Source organism: Ceratosolen solmsi, unplaced genomic scaffold, assembly GCF_000503995.2.
Source record: "Ceratosolen solmsi marchali unplaced genomic scaffold, CerSol_1.0 scaffold4, whole genome shotgun sequence".
Classification (NCBI taxonomy): Eukaryota; Metazoa; Arthropoda; class Insecta; order Hymenoptera; family Agaonidae; genus Ceratosolen; species Ceratosolen solmsi.
The window spans coordinates 1,153,039-1,170,861 of record NW_011948449.1 but is presented as its reverse complement, the minus strand read 5'-3'; the positions used below and the strand labels follow the sequence as shown (position 1 = coordinate 1,170,861).

At 25.1% G+C, this 17,823-nt stretch overlaps 1 protein-coding gene across 4 annotated transcripts; it reads right to left on the bottom strand.

Annotated features, from left to right (window-relative positions):
• Positions 1 to 1,822: 1,822 nt before the first annotated feature.
• Positions 1,823 to 15,922, bottom strand: LOC105366473 (putative adenosylhomocysteinase 2). Of its 4 annotated transcripts, XR_913010.1 has the most exons (13): positions 15,497 to 15,922; positions 11,085 to 11,132; positions 10,205 to 10,289; positions 8,238 to 8,348; positions 7,917 to 8,110; positions 6,158 to 6,482; positions 5,558 to 5,708; positions 4,511 to 4,663; positions 4,279 to 4,444; positions 3,866 to 4,112; positions 3,441 to 3,561; positions 2,479 to 2,602; positions 1,823 to 2,326 (listed from the first exon to the last, which is right to left on the bottom strand). XR_913010.1 is itself a non-coding variant. In XM_011504928.1 (12 exons), the coding sequence occupies exons 1-12, from the start codon at positions 15,584 to 15,586 to the stop codon at positions 2,320 to 2,322; spliced, it is 1,698 nt and encodes a 565-aa protein (XP_011503230.1). In that variant the 5' UTR covers positions 15,587 to 15,919; the 3' UTR covers positions 1,823 to 2,319. The 4 variants fall into 4 exon arrangements, 1 of the variants encoding a protein (XP_011503230.1); XR_913011.1 differs by lacking the exon at positions 8,238 to 8,348 and having other exon boundaries at positions 15,497 to 15,919; XR_913012.1 differs by lacking the exon at positions 8,238 to 8,348 and having other exon boundaries at positions 7,917 to 8,098; positions 15,497 to 15,919.
• Positions 15,923 to 17,823: the final 1,901 nt, after the last annotated feature.

Genomic DNA, 17,823 nt, shown 5'->3' with positions numbered 1-17,823 from the left:
TTATAAAATATATATGTACTTCGTGAATAATATATTCATTTTTATTGTCTTTAATTATTAAATTCCTTGTAGCAACGAGGGAGATACTTTATATATAATAAAATGTATACATTATGAATTACTAATATTCAATTAGATTTTTATTATTTATATGATCATTTTCATGCTTATTTTAAATTTTTATATAAATGGCGATTGTAAAAATCATGTAAAATAGTTTTTTCGAATATTGATTATTTACCAACATATTTGTGTTAATTAAAATAATAATCACGAAAGTCTAATGCTAATGAATAAAATTTTGTATTATGAAATTTCTTATCGGTGTACAAATAAACTGCATTTATTGTAAAATTTTTTTAAACAGTATGAAAATTGTTACTTAAAATTAATAATGAAACTTAACTATTTCATTTTATTTTTAAAATAACATGAAATTTTATGTTTTAACACTTAGAAGATTGCTGATTTTATCAATGTACTACATTACTACATTACAATAAAAAATATATTTAATTCCATTTGACACTAATTTTAAAATACGAAAAAATGTTAATAGATAATTTAAGGTTTTAAAAAATAATAAGTAAAATATGTCTTTTTTAAATCTGTCATTTATTTACGGTCTATAATAGTATTTTACAAAAATACTAGTAACACAATTGCATGTTATTTTCTTAGTTTTTCAATTCTTTTATTTCCCATACGTAATTAAGACCCACGTGAGTTCAAATTTTTACAGTATTAAACCAAAAAACGATAAACATGTAATAAATTTAAGTAAACGAAAGATAGGATAATGACATAAAAGCTTCGAAAAAATATTAGGCCTTTTTCGGTTTATATTTTACACTTTCTTCTTCATATATAAATAATAGGAACAGCATTTTTCTCTATCAATTTAAATATCGGCAGCTTATTTTGAAATTAAAAATTAATTTTTGTATATACCATATTTGCATAATGAAATCATATGAATTTCTCTCGGTAACAATCTATGTCGAAATCTAATTATAGTCAAATTCTATTAATATATTTTTAATTTATATCTCTCGTAGTTCATTGCTGTTATCAAAAAAAATTTCAGTGTATTTGCTCTGTGTACTCGCAATGAGTAGCTGAAAATAATTGCACAAGGTGACAATTTTTCCAAACATTTTGTTTTATTATGTTTTATTTAGTAAATAGTTTTTGTGTAAGTTCACATTCGTTCGTCAAGAGCATACAATTATTAATGCTATTTTTGTCTTTTTTTACCGTTAGTTATTTTCCTTATTTCTTATATGAAACTGGAAACTTTTTATTTACTGAGGCTAAAATACAAATCTAATTTTATTGGTGCAATGTAAAATGATGTTCAGAAATCAATTGATGTATTTTAATGTTCTGATTCCTAACTAATCCAAATCTTGAAAATCAATTTTTTTATTATTTTTAGTTTTTGAAGAGGCTTTATATTAAAAAAAATACGATATTTATTTTAAAAGGTACAATCTAATTCATTCTGTTAATTTTTTATCATCACTACGGCCAACTATAAGATCGTATTCTTCCTATTATGTCTAGTTATGTACATATTGCGATTGAAGAAGTGATAAACAGATTAGTAATTTCTTTACCAAATACTCATTATAAATGCAAACAATATAACTAGATTTTTTATATCTACAATTTGATTAATTGCAAATCTTATTAATTGAAAATTTACATAAACAGAATAATATTTACAATCATTTATGGTACCATTAGTGTTTACTTAACTTTTTAAAGAAAACTATTAATTAAAATTAGTTTCTTCTGATATAGTTTAAAAAATAAAATATAGTATAAATCTGCTTGATACGGCGTATAGTCTTGAAGATTTTTCTAGAATCGCCTATTAAAAACACAAGCAATCAAAATAGGGTATTACGATAAATTAGCTTTTCACACTTGCGTCCTGCGTGACATTTTGCTTGTTATTTATTTAGAAAATAGTTTATATTATTTTTAAACCTACGTTAATTTTTTTCCAAATATTTCGAATGATCACAATTTATTCATCCAGTCTAACAGTATAGCAGGTACGTACAAGCTAATAAAATTGTATTTTAATTAGTAATTTATTGGAATGATACACGTATTTTTGAAACATTATTCTAATTTCGTTTTCTTTTTTGAAGTAGTATTTGACAGATAAAATGAAAGAGTTCCCTGCTTTTTTCATTCGCTTGATGTTCAGCTTCACTTTATGGTAAGTTTCTTTTTTGTGTTTTGTTGATGGATCAAAATGGTGATCCTACAGATCCACACTTTTATTTGTCCAGCCCATTTGCCAATTTAGTAGCTGAAAGCAAATATTTCGTTGTCAATTATTGAAATGAGTAAGTTATAAATAGCTCAAAATACGTTGTGTATTATCTTCTCTTTCAATAAAAATGAATTTAGATTAAATGCAAAATTCACAACAATAATATAAATTTGTGATTTTAACCCTACCGCGATACATTATATTTCGTATATGCTAATTCGCCTATACTTCATTTTGTTCATATTTTTCTTCTATTTATTACTTTGTAAAAATTTTTGTTTCAAGCGAAACGCCAGACTTTGAGAAAGGCATCTGTAGACATAAAAATATTTTTATAAAATTATTTATTGATAAGTAACAATTATTTTTAAAAGTGTGATTTAATGCATGATTTTTAAAATTTATTTAAGTAAGTTGTTTGAATTTATAAGATCAAATAAAAAATAATATATATAATCTAGAAGTATGAAGGAAAGAGTCATATTAAATGAAGTAATTGAATAAATTAAATCGAATATTACCATAAAATATAATTTCTGGACAAATACTGCACATGTAAATATTGATTATTAATTTATTGTCAAAAATAAGTATTAGTTGATAGCTTAAATTTTTTAATTATTTGTTATCATTTAAATCATTTAGATTTACATAATTAATATGAATAAATATAAATTAATATAAATGTTAACCATAGGAAATATTTTTTACATGTGCTAATGGACTAATTAAAGTTCTAAACAAGTATTTTGAAGTAAAGTAAAAAGGTTAAATACTTATTATTTTTATAAAATTGATACTTGGTAATAAGCGAATAAATATTGTTTGAATAATTTTTTTAAAAATCGCTTATTAAAAAACTCATATTAGTAGTTTTTATATTTTTAAATTTTCTTTCATTGTTCAATTTTTTAAAAAAATATTACAGTTTATTTATTTTAATTTTTATACTTTCACTCGTCTACTTGATTGAAACTTTTAAACAGCCATTTAAAGAAACAAATGGTGCACCATCATACGTTCATCTTCCGTGGAAAAACAAATATGGAGATAAAAGAAAAAAGTAATAAAAAAATAATTTGTTATAATAAAGATTTGAATTTAATGTAGTGATTTTTAATATAAAAATAAATGCATAACTTTTACATACCGATAATAATTGGGTTTAAACGGTCCGGCTTTATTTAAGCCCATATATTTAGCTTGTTCATCCGTTAATTCTGTTAAGTGAGCATCAAAAGTAGGTAAATGCAGAGAAGCAACGTACTCATCTGTAAACACATTTAAGAAAAAAGATGTCATCGATATGGTTATATTAATGTGAAAATATGCTCAATTAATTGTATAATAATATTTAAACATTGTACGTTTCATTTATTGTCAAACAATATAATTATTAAAAACTCTAAAGATTAAAAAAATTACCTTCGTATTATCTACGATATTAAAAAATTACACCTCTTATAATCTACTTAAGAATTGGAATTATATTTCAAAATGAATAGATTAATTTGTAGTATTATATAGGTATTGCCTTAAAATAAAAAAAGAGAAAAACAGAATTGGCATACTAACCCATCTTTTTAGGCAGTAAATAAACATCACTCTTGTAGCGGCCTTGAGGGGCATTAAAGAGCTCGATTAGAGCGAGAGCTTGAGTTGCAGCTGTAATGGAAACTACGAAGGACGGAATACTAGAACATGAGAGATTCACCAAACGACCTTCGGCTAAAAGTACGATCCGTTTGCCATCCGGCCAAATTACGTGGTCCACCTGGGAGCGGACCTTCTCCCATGTCAAATCTGATGTACGTAGACTGTTCTGTTAATACAATATTAACATGCATTTAGTGGAAGTGTTTGTAAGAGTTCTGCCATATTTAATAAGATTGAATGAGATTCGTTCATTCAACCTCGTCCTTATAAATATTGATTGAAAACGAAGATATACGATTCAGAGCTAGGTTATACAAACCACTTTCACTCACAATTTCAATTTCAGTATTACTATGGCCCATGTTGCAAACCACGCATCCGTTTTTCATTTTATCCATATGCTCACGTGTTACAACATTTTTGTTGCCAGTTGCAGTGATAACGATATCCACGTTCCTTATGACTTCATTAAGCTTGACAACGCGAAAGCCGTCCATGCTGCACACGACAATCAAAAATAGAACACACGTCTAGACTCGCAATTATATATGACTATAGACTTGCCTCGCTTGAAGAGCACATATAGGATCGATTTCTGTGATATATACGATGCAGCCGAGACCCTTAAGTGCCTGACAACAGCCTTTACCAACCTCCCCATAACCGCAGATGACAACTTGCTTGCCACCGAACATCACGTCCGTCGATCGCTTCAAACTGTTTGGAAGTTTGTCGATATTTTAATCGAGTATTCGACAATTCATTTGCTATTTTCAAGATTAGTTTACGCGCTTATCTATAAGTGATCGGATATCTTGCGGAAGTATATTTTCATTAATTCAATATTTATTACACGATAGCATTAATGGACCCAGTTAAAAAAAGATATAGAAATTATATATTGAATTAAAACTTAATTGATAAACTAGATCATACTTATACTTTATATATAATTATATATACAATTCTAATAGATCAAATTCACAATTAATTAAAACTCGTTCAATAAAAATAATTTTATATAATTGTATTCTAGTGTAATATTATTCGAAAAGAATGTTTTCAATATATTATTATTTATATCATCTCGTTAAATCATCGTCATTTATCATGCAAATTTTATTTTTGTAAGTTGGCTAACTACATAATTCCAACCCAGAAAATTCAACACTTATAAGGGCCGTATATGAATGAAATATAAATATATTCACAATACAATAAAACAAAGAAAATTTATTTAAAAAATGAATCAAAAGCTTCTATACCTTTTTATTTATACAAAGTTTAAAAACTTTTTAATTTGACAATTGCATATGTGTATATATAAATAGTATTTTGAAATATTTTTATTAGAATTTTATGATTATCTTAGTAAATTATTATTTTAGTAATTTATTATTTTTATTTATGATATAACAAAAGTCACATTATATTTTTATTATAAAATATGTCACACTGAAAATGTATTGAAAAATTGAATTAAGTCATAATTAATCAAAACTTATTTAAGCAATTACTTCAACCCAATTTTCATTTAAATTTATATTACATATTTATATAAAAAAGCAGTTAAAAAATGTTGTTTTAGCATTTAATCAAAAGTAAGATTACCTGTCAATGATGCTTTCGCGACAGCTGTAAAGGTTATCAAATTTCGTTTTAGTTACACTATCATTGACATTCATAGCAGGAACGGATAACTTCCCTGCTTTAGACAATTGATACAGTCTGTGAACACCCGTTACGCTTTCCTCAACAATTCCTAATCCACAAATAAAATATATATTTATCATAACTTATATCTTATAAACTTTATAAATAAAGATATTTTAAAATTTAGTGAGAGTTAGTAAATATTGATAAAAGAGCACTATAAATATTTAGAATTTAACTAGTAAACTAACGATGTTTAGAAACTTAATTATAATACGTATTATTTTTATAAACAAATCATTATAAGTAGTTGTATAAACAAATTTATTTGATTAATTATATTTTCACTTCATTTTAAGCAACTTTCCTAAATTAAATACATACAACAATAAATATTTTTAAAAATGTATACATGTAACTAATTAATCATAAACTAAAATTACTGATTTCTTAATTACATTTAAATTAAATCACTATGCTTCTTTATAAAAATTTCTTTTATATGACAATAGGGCAGATTTTTTAATAGTCAAATCAGAAGGTATATCATTTACTCACCTTTAATCATCTTGAACGTGGCATTATACTTTTTGAGCATGAGATGAGTAGCGTCGCCACCGTCATCGAGGATCATGTTGGGTTGCCAATTCTCGGCGGCTATGCACTTGTCAATGCACCACCAAAAATCTTCCTCGGTTTCGGCCCGCCATGCATACACGGGGTAGCCTTCGTGTGCCAGTGCAGCTGCTACCTCGTTCTGCGTCGAATAGATGTTGCACGCAGCCCATCGTACCTGCGCCCCAAGTTCCACCAGAGTCTCAACCAGAACGGCCGTCTGAGCATTTATGTGCGTGCAGCCGACAATCTTTGCATTCTTCAACGGCTGTGCGGACAATTTATCTTGTGTGAGTCACGTAGCTCACCGCCTTTCCTTTTCGTTTAAACGAGAAAACGTAGTGTGGGTATAAGTGTGTATGTGCGTGCTCAATAAAGGAGCTATGGTGACGTTTTGTCGTATGAGACAGTAAAGAATATAATTAAAAGTTCGAAGTAATTTAGACGTCGCAATGAAACGATAGTATATGCTTTTCATATGAATTTACTTCTTTAGAACATTAAATCAAAATTAATTAAAGTGAATTTAGTTTTTTAATTATATAAAGAAAAGTCAATGTATTATTTTTATTTCGCTCTTGCATATTCCTTAATTTTATTAACAAACAATAAAACAGGCGGTGAGTGCGATTCGACACAAAATTTGTCTAATTAATTATTATCTCATTAGTCTTGAAAAAAATCATCAAAGTATACACACACAATTAAGAGTTCTTTAATATAAAATAGCAGTGTAATAATTCAAAGACGAAAGTAAAATTCTTAAATAAGATTTAAACTTTAACAATTATGGACTTTTTATTATATTTATTAACTCGTTTTAAAAATTACAATCAATGTTTAAATTATATTATCACTTTAAACTTTTTCAGTCAAATACATTATTTTATATCCTTTAATTAAAAATATTATAAATAATATATTTTCCTATAAAAATAATTCATATTACTTATGAAACATTAACAACTCTAAAACAGAATCTTAAAAAGTAGCAGGTTTCAGTATTTTACTTGATAAATATAATTATATAACTTTATGAATTTTAGAATTTTACTTTGTAACTGAAATCTTAAATTTAACGTAAGTATAAATAAAATATTTCGATGGATTTATTGCATAAAAAAAAACTTTCCAGGCCACAAAACCTATTACTATTTTAATTGATTTTATTATAGAATAATAATAATATTATTATTACAAATGACAACATTTTATAATTTAAAATTCTGGTTTTTTTCAGTTTATTAAAATGATTAACAATCAAAAATAATTATTAATCAATAATAATAGTATCCCGATTAAAATTTGGCTTGTGAATATAAGAATGTTTTTATTTTTGATTAATTCCATCTTATTTCCAATGTTCCAAATTTCTATCAGAATCTCTCAATACTATTCATACTACCTTATATTACAACTGAAAAAATACTGACCCATTAATCCGTCGCAAACGATATCCTTAAGTTGCTCTGTAGAATATTATAAATAAAATTCATAATTATATCAATATCGATCAAATTTAAATGAATCATTCGTTGTTGTATTTTTGATTCTATGGAAAAATGCCTTTAACAAGATAATTAGATCATGCAACATAATACTTACAACTGATAATCACTACAGAAGAATTAAGTGGAAACCCTTTTTTTGAGTAGAATCATGATTATAACAGTTTTAGTTATTTATCAGGTATCTGACTTACCTTGTCATCGCGGGCCCGTTTTCGAAGTGCCATAATGCCTGGCATTTCCTGCTCGGCAATTTCGATCTCTCTGCGTCCAAATGCATGTTGGTCGATGTTCCGCACACAGAAATCCGTGAAGCCTTTGTCAGTCTTCTGGATTTTCTCGCGTGGTGATACATCGTCCTCCTCGCTGCTGCTCCCTGTATAAGACGCTACAATTGTTCACAGCCGAATCCGCGATGTGAGCCGTGGCGCACACGAAACAGAGAATGAACGCATGATTAGTGCCTTCAACTAGCTAAACTCCTCATGGCAGAAAAACAGTCGCTCTTTACATACTCTTGTTTTCTCCCTCTCTAGACTTCTTGCTTTTCCCCCTGGGAGTTCCCTCGTAAGCGAGTTTTTCATGGTCGATACGAGGGGAATCCGGAGTCTTGATCAATCTTACTGCTACGTAAGTCATATTCAAACTTATTTCTGCTTTTCTTTTAACATCGAGGCGCTTTGAGTTTTTTAAAATTCAACTTACGCGTCATGAAAAGGCTTATTTGTATTCCGAAAATTATGATAAAAGTAAAGATCTCGTAAAAAACAGTATTACTCTATTTTGTATTAAAAATTTAAAATATATACATTATTTTCATTTAGATATAATTAATTACTTTACAACAATAAAAATATTGTATCGCTTAAATAAAAAAGAAGAGTTTAACTGAAATACAGGTTAAATTTTTTGTTATTTTGGATAAACAATTACTACATATTACGAAAACTTAATAATTTTTTTATCTGAAAATTTATATGCCAGAGAGAGAGAGAGAGAGAGAGAGAGAGAGAGAGAGAGAGAGGGGGGAAGGGAGAAAAAAAGAAGCATATGTAATGGAAAAAAAGGAGGATGAAGACACAATAATAAAATGAAACATGTAGGTTCCATAAGTTTATAAACTAAAGCATGGTATAAAAATATTTTTGGAATTTAATTAATCAACTATTCTACTAATTTATACAAACAACTAACTTTTAATATACCCATTGAAACTAGAAGTAATAAGATATCATGTCAATACTGAGGTTTTTAAAATAATTTTAAAATATTCTAGATAATTCTTTCAATTACGTTATAATTTTTATATAGTTAATAGAACAAAAGTAAATTCAATAAATATTTGAAGATAATTTATTTTTAACAGAAAGCAGTAAAATAAATAAAAACTTTAGTTTAAAAATATTAAAGTTATAAAATATTAATGTTTATATTTCTAAAAATACTTTTAATTATTTTTCTTTATACCTAAAGTATAAATAAACAAAGTTGAATATGTGTTAATTCAATTTAATTTATTTTTTAATCACATACAATACATTATAACTATTGAAATTGTGCTTGCAAACATTGAATATTCAAATTAATTTTTGTAACGTTTAATTCTTTCAAAAATATATGAAACAATAAGATTATATATTTTACTATCGGTTCTCTATAATTCCCGATTATACAAAATGTAATGTTTTGTGAAGTTAAAGCATTAAAAAATAGTTTTCTTAATATTAACTAATTGTATTATAACAAGAGTAACTGCAATAAAATTAATTTTTAGAAATATACACGTACCCATGTACAAAATTTTTTTCATTTTACTTAAGATATCGAATTCATTAAATTTTATTATTTTTATAGAAAATGATCTTTCATACTCAATTATTTTAAATAAGATATTTCTAAAGATTTTATTTGTAAAAACATTTTATATTATTTTACTTTTTTATAATCATATTAATAGAGAGAGAGAGAGAGAGAGAGAGAGAGAGAGAGAGAGAGAAATTAAATGATATTTAAATCCATAAAATTACTTGCTTTAAAAATGTTCATCAGAAATAAAGTTTAATTTAAAAATACATAAGTAATATTGACGAAACATTTAAACAACTTTTTAATACGTTATTAAAAAATATGATATATTTGATCGAACACTTTGACTTGTATTAACTTTTATAATAATAATGATAACAATAGCTTTAATAGCTACAACAATTATAATAATAAGAAGAATAAATTAATAGCTTATTTCTTCCCTATATAAATAGAATTTACCTAGCAATAAAAAGTGTGACTAGCTTTTCATACTAGGTGCCTTCACATTTTGTTATTAGTAAATAAAATACCGACAAAGATATATAAGACGAGAGCATCGTCTATCGTCTATTATGAAGTATTGTCGAATGTGGAAAGGAATTAGCTCAAAAATATTTGCAACTTTACGGGAATAATTGAAAAACAATTAATGCTAAAAATACGGTAACTATACCAGAGCTATAGCTGTCAGTACTGCTTGCAGATAGCGAACGACTCCTATATCTGCCGGCCTTTTTCAATGCTCCAGATTTGGACTCCTGAAAAAATTGAGATACTTCTGGTCACGTATTTGCAGATGATCCGTTCTGGTTTTTACATTTTGCGATGCTTGGCGTGCAGGATTGTACTCATATTTTATCATGCATTTATGTATGTGAGTGTTAGGAGCACTCATAAATATGTATTTGCGTTCACATATGTTGTTATGACATAAATCCTAAAGTAAATTCGGGATCTATGCTGTACATTGCATCACAGAATATTAAGATAACTCATTTTCATTAAACTATATCTTGTTAATTTTTCTATTCGAACAATAAATTTTATTTATCTTTTTACAAAGTCGAACAGTCGAATAATAAATATAACCTACTTCAACAGTTCATCAATAGTGCTATTTTCAATCAAAGTGTATATATCATAAGATTTATGCTAATATAAAGGTATTCAGTTTAAATAAAAAATTATCGTTTCTAAAATTACTATAGTATCTTAAAATAATTTTTCATAAATTTCTAAATATTGACGATTTTATTAATAACATTTAAAAGTAATAGTAACATTAAATAGATAATTTAAAAATACAAAACATCAATAATAATACAAAATATATAAATATGAATTTCATAATGTAAAGAATAGATCTTCAACGAATACGTCATTGAACTGTTTAACTTGTCATATGAATAATTTTCGTTTGTTCAATTTTTGTGATACGTATAATGTATACGTGAACACAAGCACACACTCAAGCATGCACACGCACACCTCACAGATTGCAAAATATATATTATAAAATTTAAATGTTTTTTATGGTTCATAGTATTACTTACTAATTTCGATCTTGCGCCGTGAAAGGCACTATTCGTTGCCTCTAGGCTCTGAAATCACAATAACGACCATTTCATAATTTAAATTCCATGGTCCATAGTCAAGTTCGAGTTCTGGTGCACTTCGAAGCATTGTTTTCAAAAGTCTCTAAAGTTTTAGTATAAGTAAATTAGTTCGATTTTTTTATTACAAGTTTAAATTTTGATAAAAGTAGCAGTAATGATCATTTTTAATTGTAATAGTTCGATAAGATTGTTTTAAACGATTTATTTAATGCTACATTTATACAAATAGGTAAATATAACAATAAAAATATAATTTACTTAGATAACAAATTATATTTTTTTAGCAATGTGAAGTTATTTGAACTTTAATGGAATTATTTTAGCTTATTTCAATTAATTAAGAGCGTTCCTAAAATTCTTATTTTTAAATTTAATTTGCATCTTTTATAACAAATTAATGTACATTCATATATTTAAATAAATTACACATACAGAACTTATTGCAAAAAAATATTTAAATTTTTAAGTATTAATTATAAATATCATTGCCAAATTCATGTTATTTTCATGTTTTCGGCTTATTATAAATCATTAATATGAATATACGAATAATACTTTAATTTAATAATACTTTAATCGCTCTCTCTGTGTGTATGATACTTTATTATACTAAATATGTATATATGCACAAGGGAATCGATATGTAACCAATGATAATTACTATAATAAAAATATTGAAAACGCTTCAGTTTCCAAAAAGAAGTAAGAAAACTTATTAAATATATATACAAATGAATTATATATAACAAAATGCATGTAGCAAAATCAATAGTTATAAAAGCGCTCTGATTAATCTGACTATGGATTTAAAAAAAAAAGATAAAAAAAGAAAGGTGATGAAAGAGACTAATAGATAAGAATTTGAATAACAACTTGTATTCGGCATAAATAAAAACTAACTTGTAGTTTTGACACTGCAGCTAGGTAACTAAAAAAATTAAGAAAATTACTTGTAATTGCAATTAGAACAAAGGGGGTGTTTTTTCTTTTTTTTTTTTAATTTAGAAAAGTAAAGGTGGCCAGAGAATTTTTAAAAGATTTACTATTTCTGTCCAGTGTCTTTAGTATATATATATTGCATTTTAAATAATCTGTATTACTACTGCAATAACAATTGACATATGTCTGATGTCATCATTTTTTTTCAATAATGTAAACGTTAAACGAATGCGCCATTCTATAGATAAATTTCATTCTATCAAAAATTTAAATCAATGAAATTTGTTTAACTTCATTATTATAAAGCATCGATTATACATTATTTTATATTTTTTTGTTTCACAAAGTGTCCAAACTTCACATATGATTTATTTTATTTATTATATAATTAATTATATAATTTTACTTATAACATGATTACCAATACAGAAACAGGATTATCCTCTTTAGCCACATTAATTCTATATAACAAACAAAACCTAAAAAGTAATTGGCGCGCAATACTCATATCTAATACTCTCACCCAACTGTTGTCTATTTAATCGATGACACGCAAAAAACGATTGAGTAATTTGGTTTTAATACCGAGGGTCGAATAATCAAAATGTGATGAAAGAAAAAATAGCCGTTCTTTGTTCTCATTAGCAGTTTTTCTGTGCACGAATATCATGCATTGCATTATATTAAACACATGTACATACATACAAATGCATTTTAATTTCTTTGCAGTACGTACAAGCATGGTATCCGAAATCTTAAGATTATGCAACTTCTCCATCAAGGATGTTTCGGGCATGATTTTATAAAATTAATGATTTTTATGAATACTGAATATAAAGCATTAAATAATGATGTAAATGGATTGAAGTAAAATAATGAATTTATTTCCTCTTTTATTTGTGATTGCGTTGATGATTATTCAAATACGCTGATTCTTCCAATAAAAATAAAAGAATGAAAATTTAAATATAAATTTAAAGATATTGTTATTATGAATTGTATTATTATAATTTTCAATTGAACTAATTTTTACAACAATTTAGTTTAATTCATACAAAAAATTATAATTTCCTCTTAATCTCAAAATAAATTCGTGATAATTATTTTGTTTAAAATTTCAATATATTTATATCTTATATAAATTAGAACATTAAAACGTAAAAATTAAAAAGCTATCTAATATACAAGATGATATTAAAAATTCAATAAAAATTACCTAGTTGTATGAAAAATATAATACTGATTTAATCAATTCGCTGATCATCAATAAATTTGATTTATATAATATTTATGTTAACTGTTAATATTAAAATACTTAAATTTAATAAAACCGATTTTGATTCAGCCATGAAAAGTCTTAACGGGAAAATAATTAAAATACTAATAAGCTCAAATTTGTATTTGAAATTTAATTGGTCAATCAAATATCCCATCAACCAATTCAATTTTAGTATCACTCGACCAATCATTAAAAAATATTAATATGCGGTCTCGAAGTTAAATTCAACGGTTTTACGATTTCTTTAAAGAAATAAAATTTGATTTGCAATCAACATTCAAATACAAAATTGTAAAATAAACAAATTAAACAAATATAATTAAAATATGCAATCAACGTGAATGATAAAACCATCGTTTAAATACAGTTTATATATAGTTAATCTATATTTCACCTTCATTGACAACATTTTAATATTACACAAATATTTGAATATATTGTATATATTTTCGTAATAATCGAGCAATGTACTATTTAATTTTCCTAACTTAAAAATAAGAAAATTAAATATTAAATAAACAAATGGAAATTAAAATAATTTAGTTATACAATATGATTTTATTTTATGAAGAAAAAAAACTTATATTCTTGTATTAAATATTAGAATGAAAGTTTTAACACTATTTTATTAAAACATTTTGATTGGTATAATAATTTTAGACAATGACTTTTATATTAATAAACTAGTAGCTCAATGATACTATTTATATATAAACATACTATGTAACATGGAATCATCATTTAATACTATTTTTACAATTAATAATAATTACTTTTTATTTTAATAAAATTATACATAAATATTAATTGATATAGTTAAGTTTAATTCTTAATTATGAATTATTCTTCAACAAAAACTGCTGGCAAGTAAATTGGTAGAATAACTGAATCAATTAAACAAATTGACAATAAAACCTAATACCTGTAAAGAAAATAAATATTCACTGATATTATATAAAATAATGTGAACTAAATATGGTTTATACTTTTTATAGTAATAAAAAAAACATATAATATAATTTAATCTTAATACTCTTTCAATTGACAATTTAGGTTAAGTTATTTGCGATTAAAAAAAATGGAAACAGCTACTTTTTGTTTATTAATAAGCTATATATTATATTTAAATAATACATTAAATAAATTAAAATAAATTCTAAAAATAGTATAAAATAATTTTAATAATGATTATAAAATTTATTAGATTAAAAAAGTATGTTTTTAGAAAATTCTATAAATCTTCTATAAAGGATGTTAACTAGAAATATATGAATAGATTCAAATGATGCAAATTATAATAATTATAATAAAAATAACTTATATGTTATGGTTTAAATTATGAAAAAACAAATCAATATTATATTAATACTTAAATAAAATTATTTTTAATACTTTAGTAAACCATACGTACTTATGGATCCAAAGTATATATTAGATTATCTATAATGAGTTACTTTAAATTTAATAATTTTTAAAAAAACAAATCAACTTACATTCCAAGTTAATATCGGTTAATCAAAATGTTAATAACAAACATAAAAAATTAACAATTTAAATCTTTGACAAACTAGCCCAAATTTACTTTAATTTAAAATATATAATCTACTAATATGAAAGAATAGCAAATGTAATAATAAAACTTTTTCATCTTCATAAATTTAAACAGTGTAGAAGTAAAATTAAAATAATAACCAGCATAAAGCAAATGGTAATCAAGTTCATGAATTAACAAAAGCTTTATATAATTATCATCAGATTAATCAATATGAATGAAATGCATTGCAACAATTCACACAAGCATCCTATTGAGGTGGGTGGATAGGCAAATGGGATAGGATTATCAAATTGGTTCATAATAATGGCGAGTTGAAGTAAACCTTTAAAAACCGAAACCGAATCAAGCACGAATCAAGCGGCAGAAAAAAAGCGAGAAAATGACAAGCGATATGGGTCACGAGTTCTCTGACGTGATAGTGAATTTATCAATAAAGTTAAGAAAGCAAAGCGGCAACGAGAATTATTTGGCGATTTTTGCGCGCGCGCAGTCACCTAAACGGAGAAGACGCTTACGTGTGTGAGAATGAGAGAGCATAAAGTAGAGCAATGAGGTAATGGATGTAGACTCTTGTACCTTCGTGCCGGAAGATGAAGGGTCAGCGACAACGGGCCCATCGCTCACCGATCCTCTTGGTTTCGAGTTGGAGGCGGCGCTGTCGGCCATCTCACTGAAGCTTCTCCCTTATACGTTAACCTATCGCACGTGCCTTTTATTCCCGTAACCACGCAGCTGCACTTACACTCAAAGAAAGAATGATTAGCTCACAGCTGATGTTCGTCGTTCTCAACTAAACTATTTAATAGCTCTGACAACTACTTTGGCAATATGATCTTGAGGAGAAAGAGGAACGTAGAACGAGAGCCAGGAAGAGAAGCACAACGCTCACTGCATTCCTTCGAAAAGACCTTCTTACGCTTGCGCGCAATGAAAAACTGTGCCGGAGCAACTCTTTTCTGTGTGTATGCGCGCGCCCTTATTCCGATCTCATTGCGGACAACTTACAGTGGTGTCTTCAATGCCCTTGACGATTTTGATCAAATTTAAGCCTGCTAAATTGCAAAAATAACTGTCGCTTGTATACATGAATATTTATTTTATATTTCACTATCAAGTTTTAATTATTAAGTAGATACAAATTTCAATTAATTTTATATATAAAATATAATTTGATGTGCACAGATCAAATAAAAATATACTCTGACGTTAGTTAATTAAAAAATAAGATTATACAGATTAATATTTAATGTCACATTTTAATAAAAAAAAAAGATGATACACTAAGATAATTGTATTTTCAGAACAATATTAATTGTTAGATATATATTTCTAAAATTGATGAATAAAAATCAGGTATATATATATAGGTTTATTCTGATAAAATAAAGAAATCTAATTTACTAAATATTTATATATCTAAATATTAAACTATTACTATTTTTTATTACACAATTATCTATTATGTTTATAAAATATTTAAATAGCGAAAATATAATTAAAAATATAGTTTTTTATTAATATTCTTAAAAAATTATATGCCATTTAAAAACATGTATCTAGTTGATACATACTTCAATATAAATTTATGTTTATTTGTTCACTATAATTTCTATACAATTCTAAAACATTAAATGAAATTGTGTATACATTAAATTTGATTTCATACTTTTAAGAACTGTTTTTATTATCTAACTGGACAATTTTCATTAATATTTACTTTATCACGTGATAATTAAAATTTATAATTAAGTACCATTGTATAAATTTTAATTAATTTAAATACATATATAATATGAAGATTGTTATTCCAGTTTTTTTAAGTTTTTATTATACTAATTCAAGATCAAAGAAAATAATATATATTATTATATATAGAATAAAAAATGAAGTCGATTTTTGACATACTTATATCACAAATAATTAACAATTAAATACAATTGGTTATTATTTACTAAAAATAATATACTATTGAAATAATATTAAAAAAAAGTTAAAAATAATTTTAAATTAATTAACGAATAAAAATACAATATAAAAATTATTTAATCAACTTAGGTTAGTTTTTAAATTTAGCATATCAGATACGAAAAAGGAATATATAAAATAATTATTATAAATATTGACCCAAATTGAACATGATAAAAATGTTAAGGTAAATTTATAAATTTAAAAAGTTTTTATATTTATATTATGTATAATTTATATTATTTACATTTAAGAATATATACATAGCTTACGAAATAATCGATAGCGAAAGCTGATTTTTGCAGTAAGGCGCTGTTACAATATTATTAATTATGTTATCTGCGTCTGTATGGTTCATGTCCATCTCTTTCTCACGTTCCTTTTTCATTTTTATTTTAACATTTTTAATAGCAATGCAAATTTATACATGTTTTATGCTACTAGAATACTTCAAACATGTATATAAAAATGAGTTGCTACTCATACCAAAGACAATAACATTGTTAACTTAAAAAAAATTTGTAAAATCTAGAAATATTATACAATCATGTCATTTTTAATTTTCAATTTAATTTACTAAGGCATTAATTATATCGCACAATTCTCATAAAACTAAGCTACGTTTTTATTCTGTTTGTTTTTATATTAACAAGTTATGTACATTGCTTTTTTGAAAATTACAAGAACAAGTAATTAATTCATTCGTATATGAACCAAAATTAATCATATAGAATATGATAATCTTTGCAATATATATATATATATATATATATATATATATATATTGTTTCTTTTTTAATTACTTTTTGTTAATACTATATTTTTATTTAGTTTATGTTGTTTAATATTTATATTGAAATTGTTTGTATGAATGTATAATTCATAACTTAAATACGACTAATATATTTGTATGTCTATAAATATACCTTTCAATATTA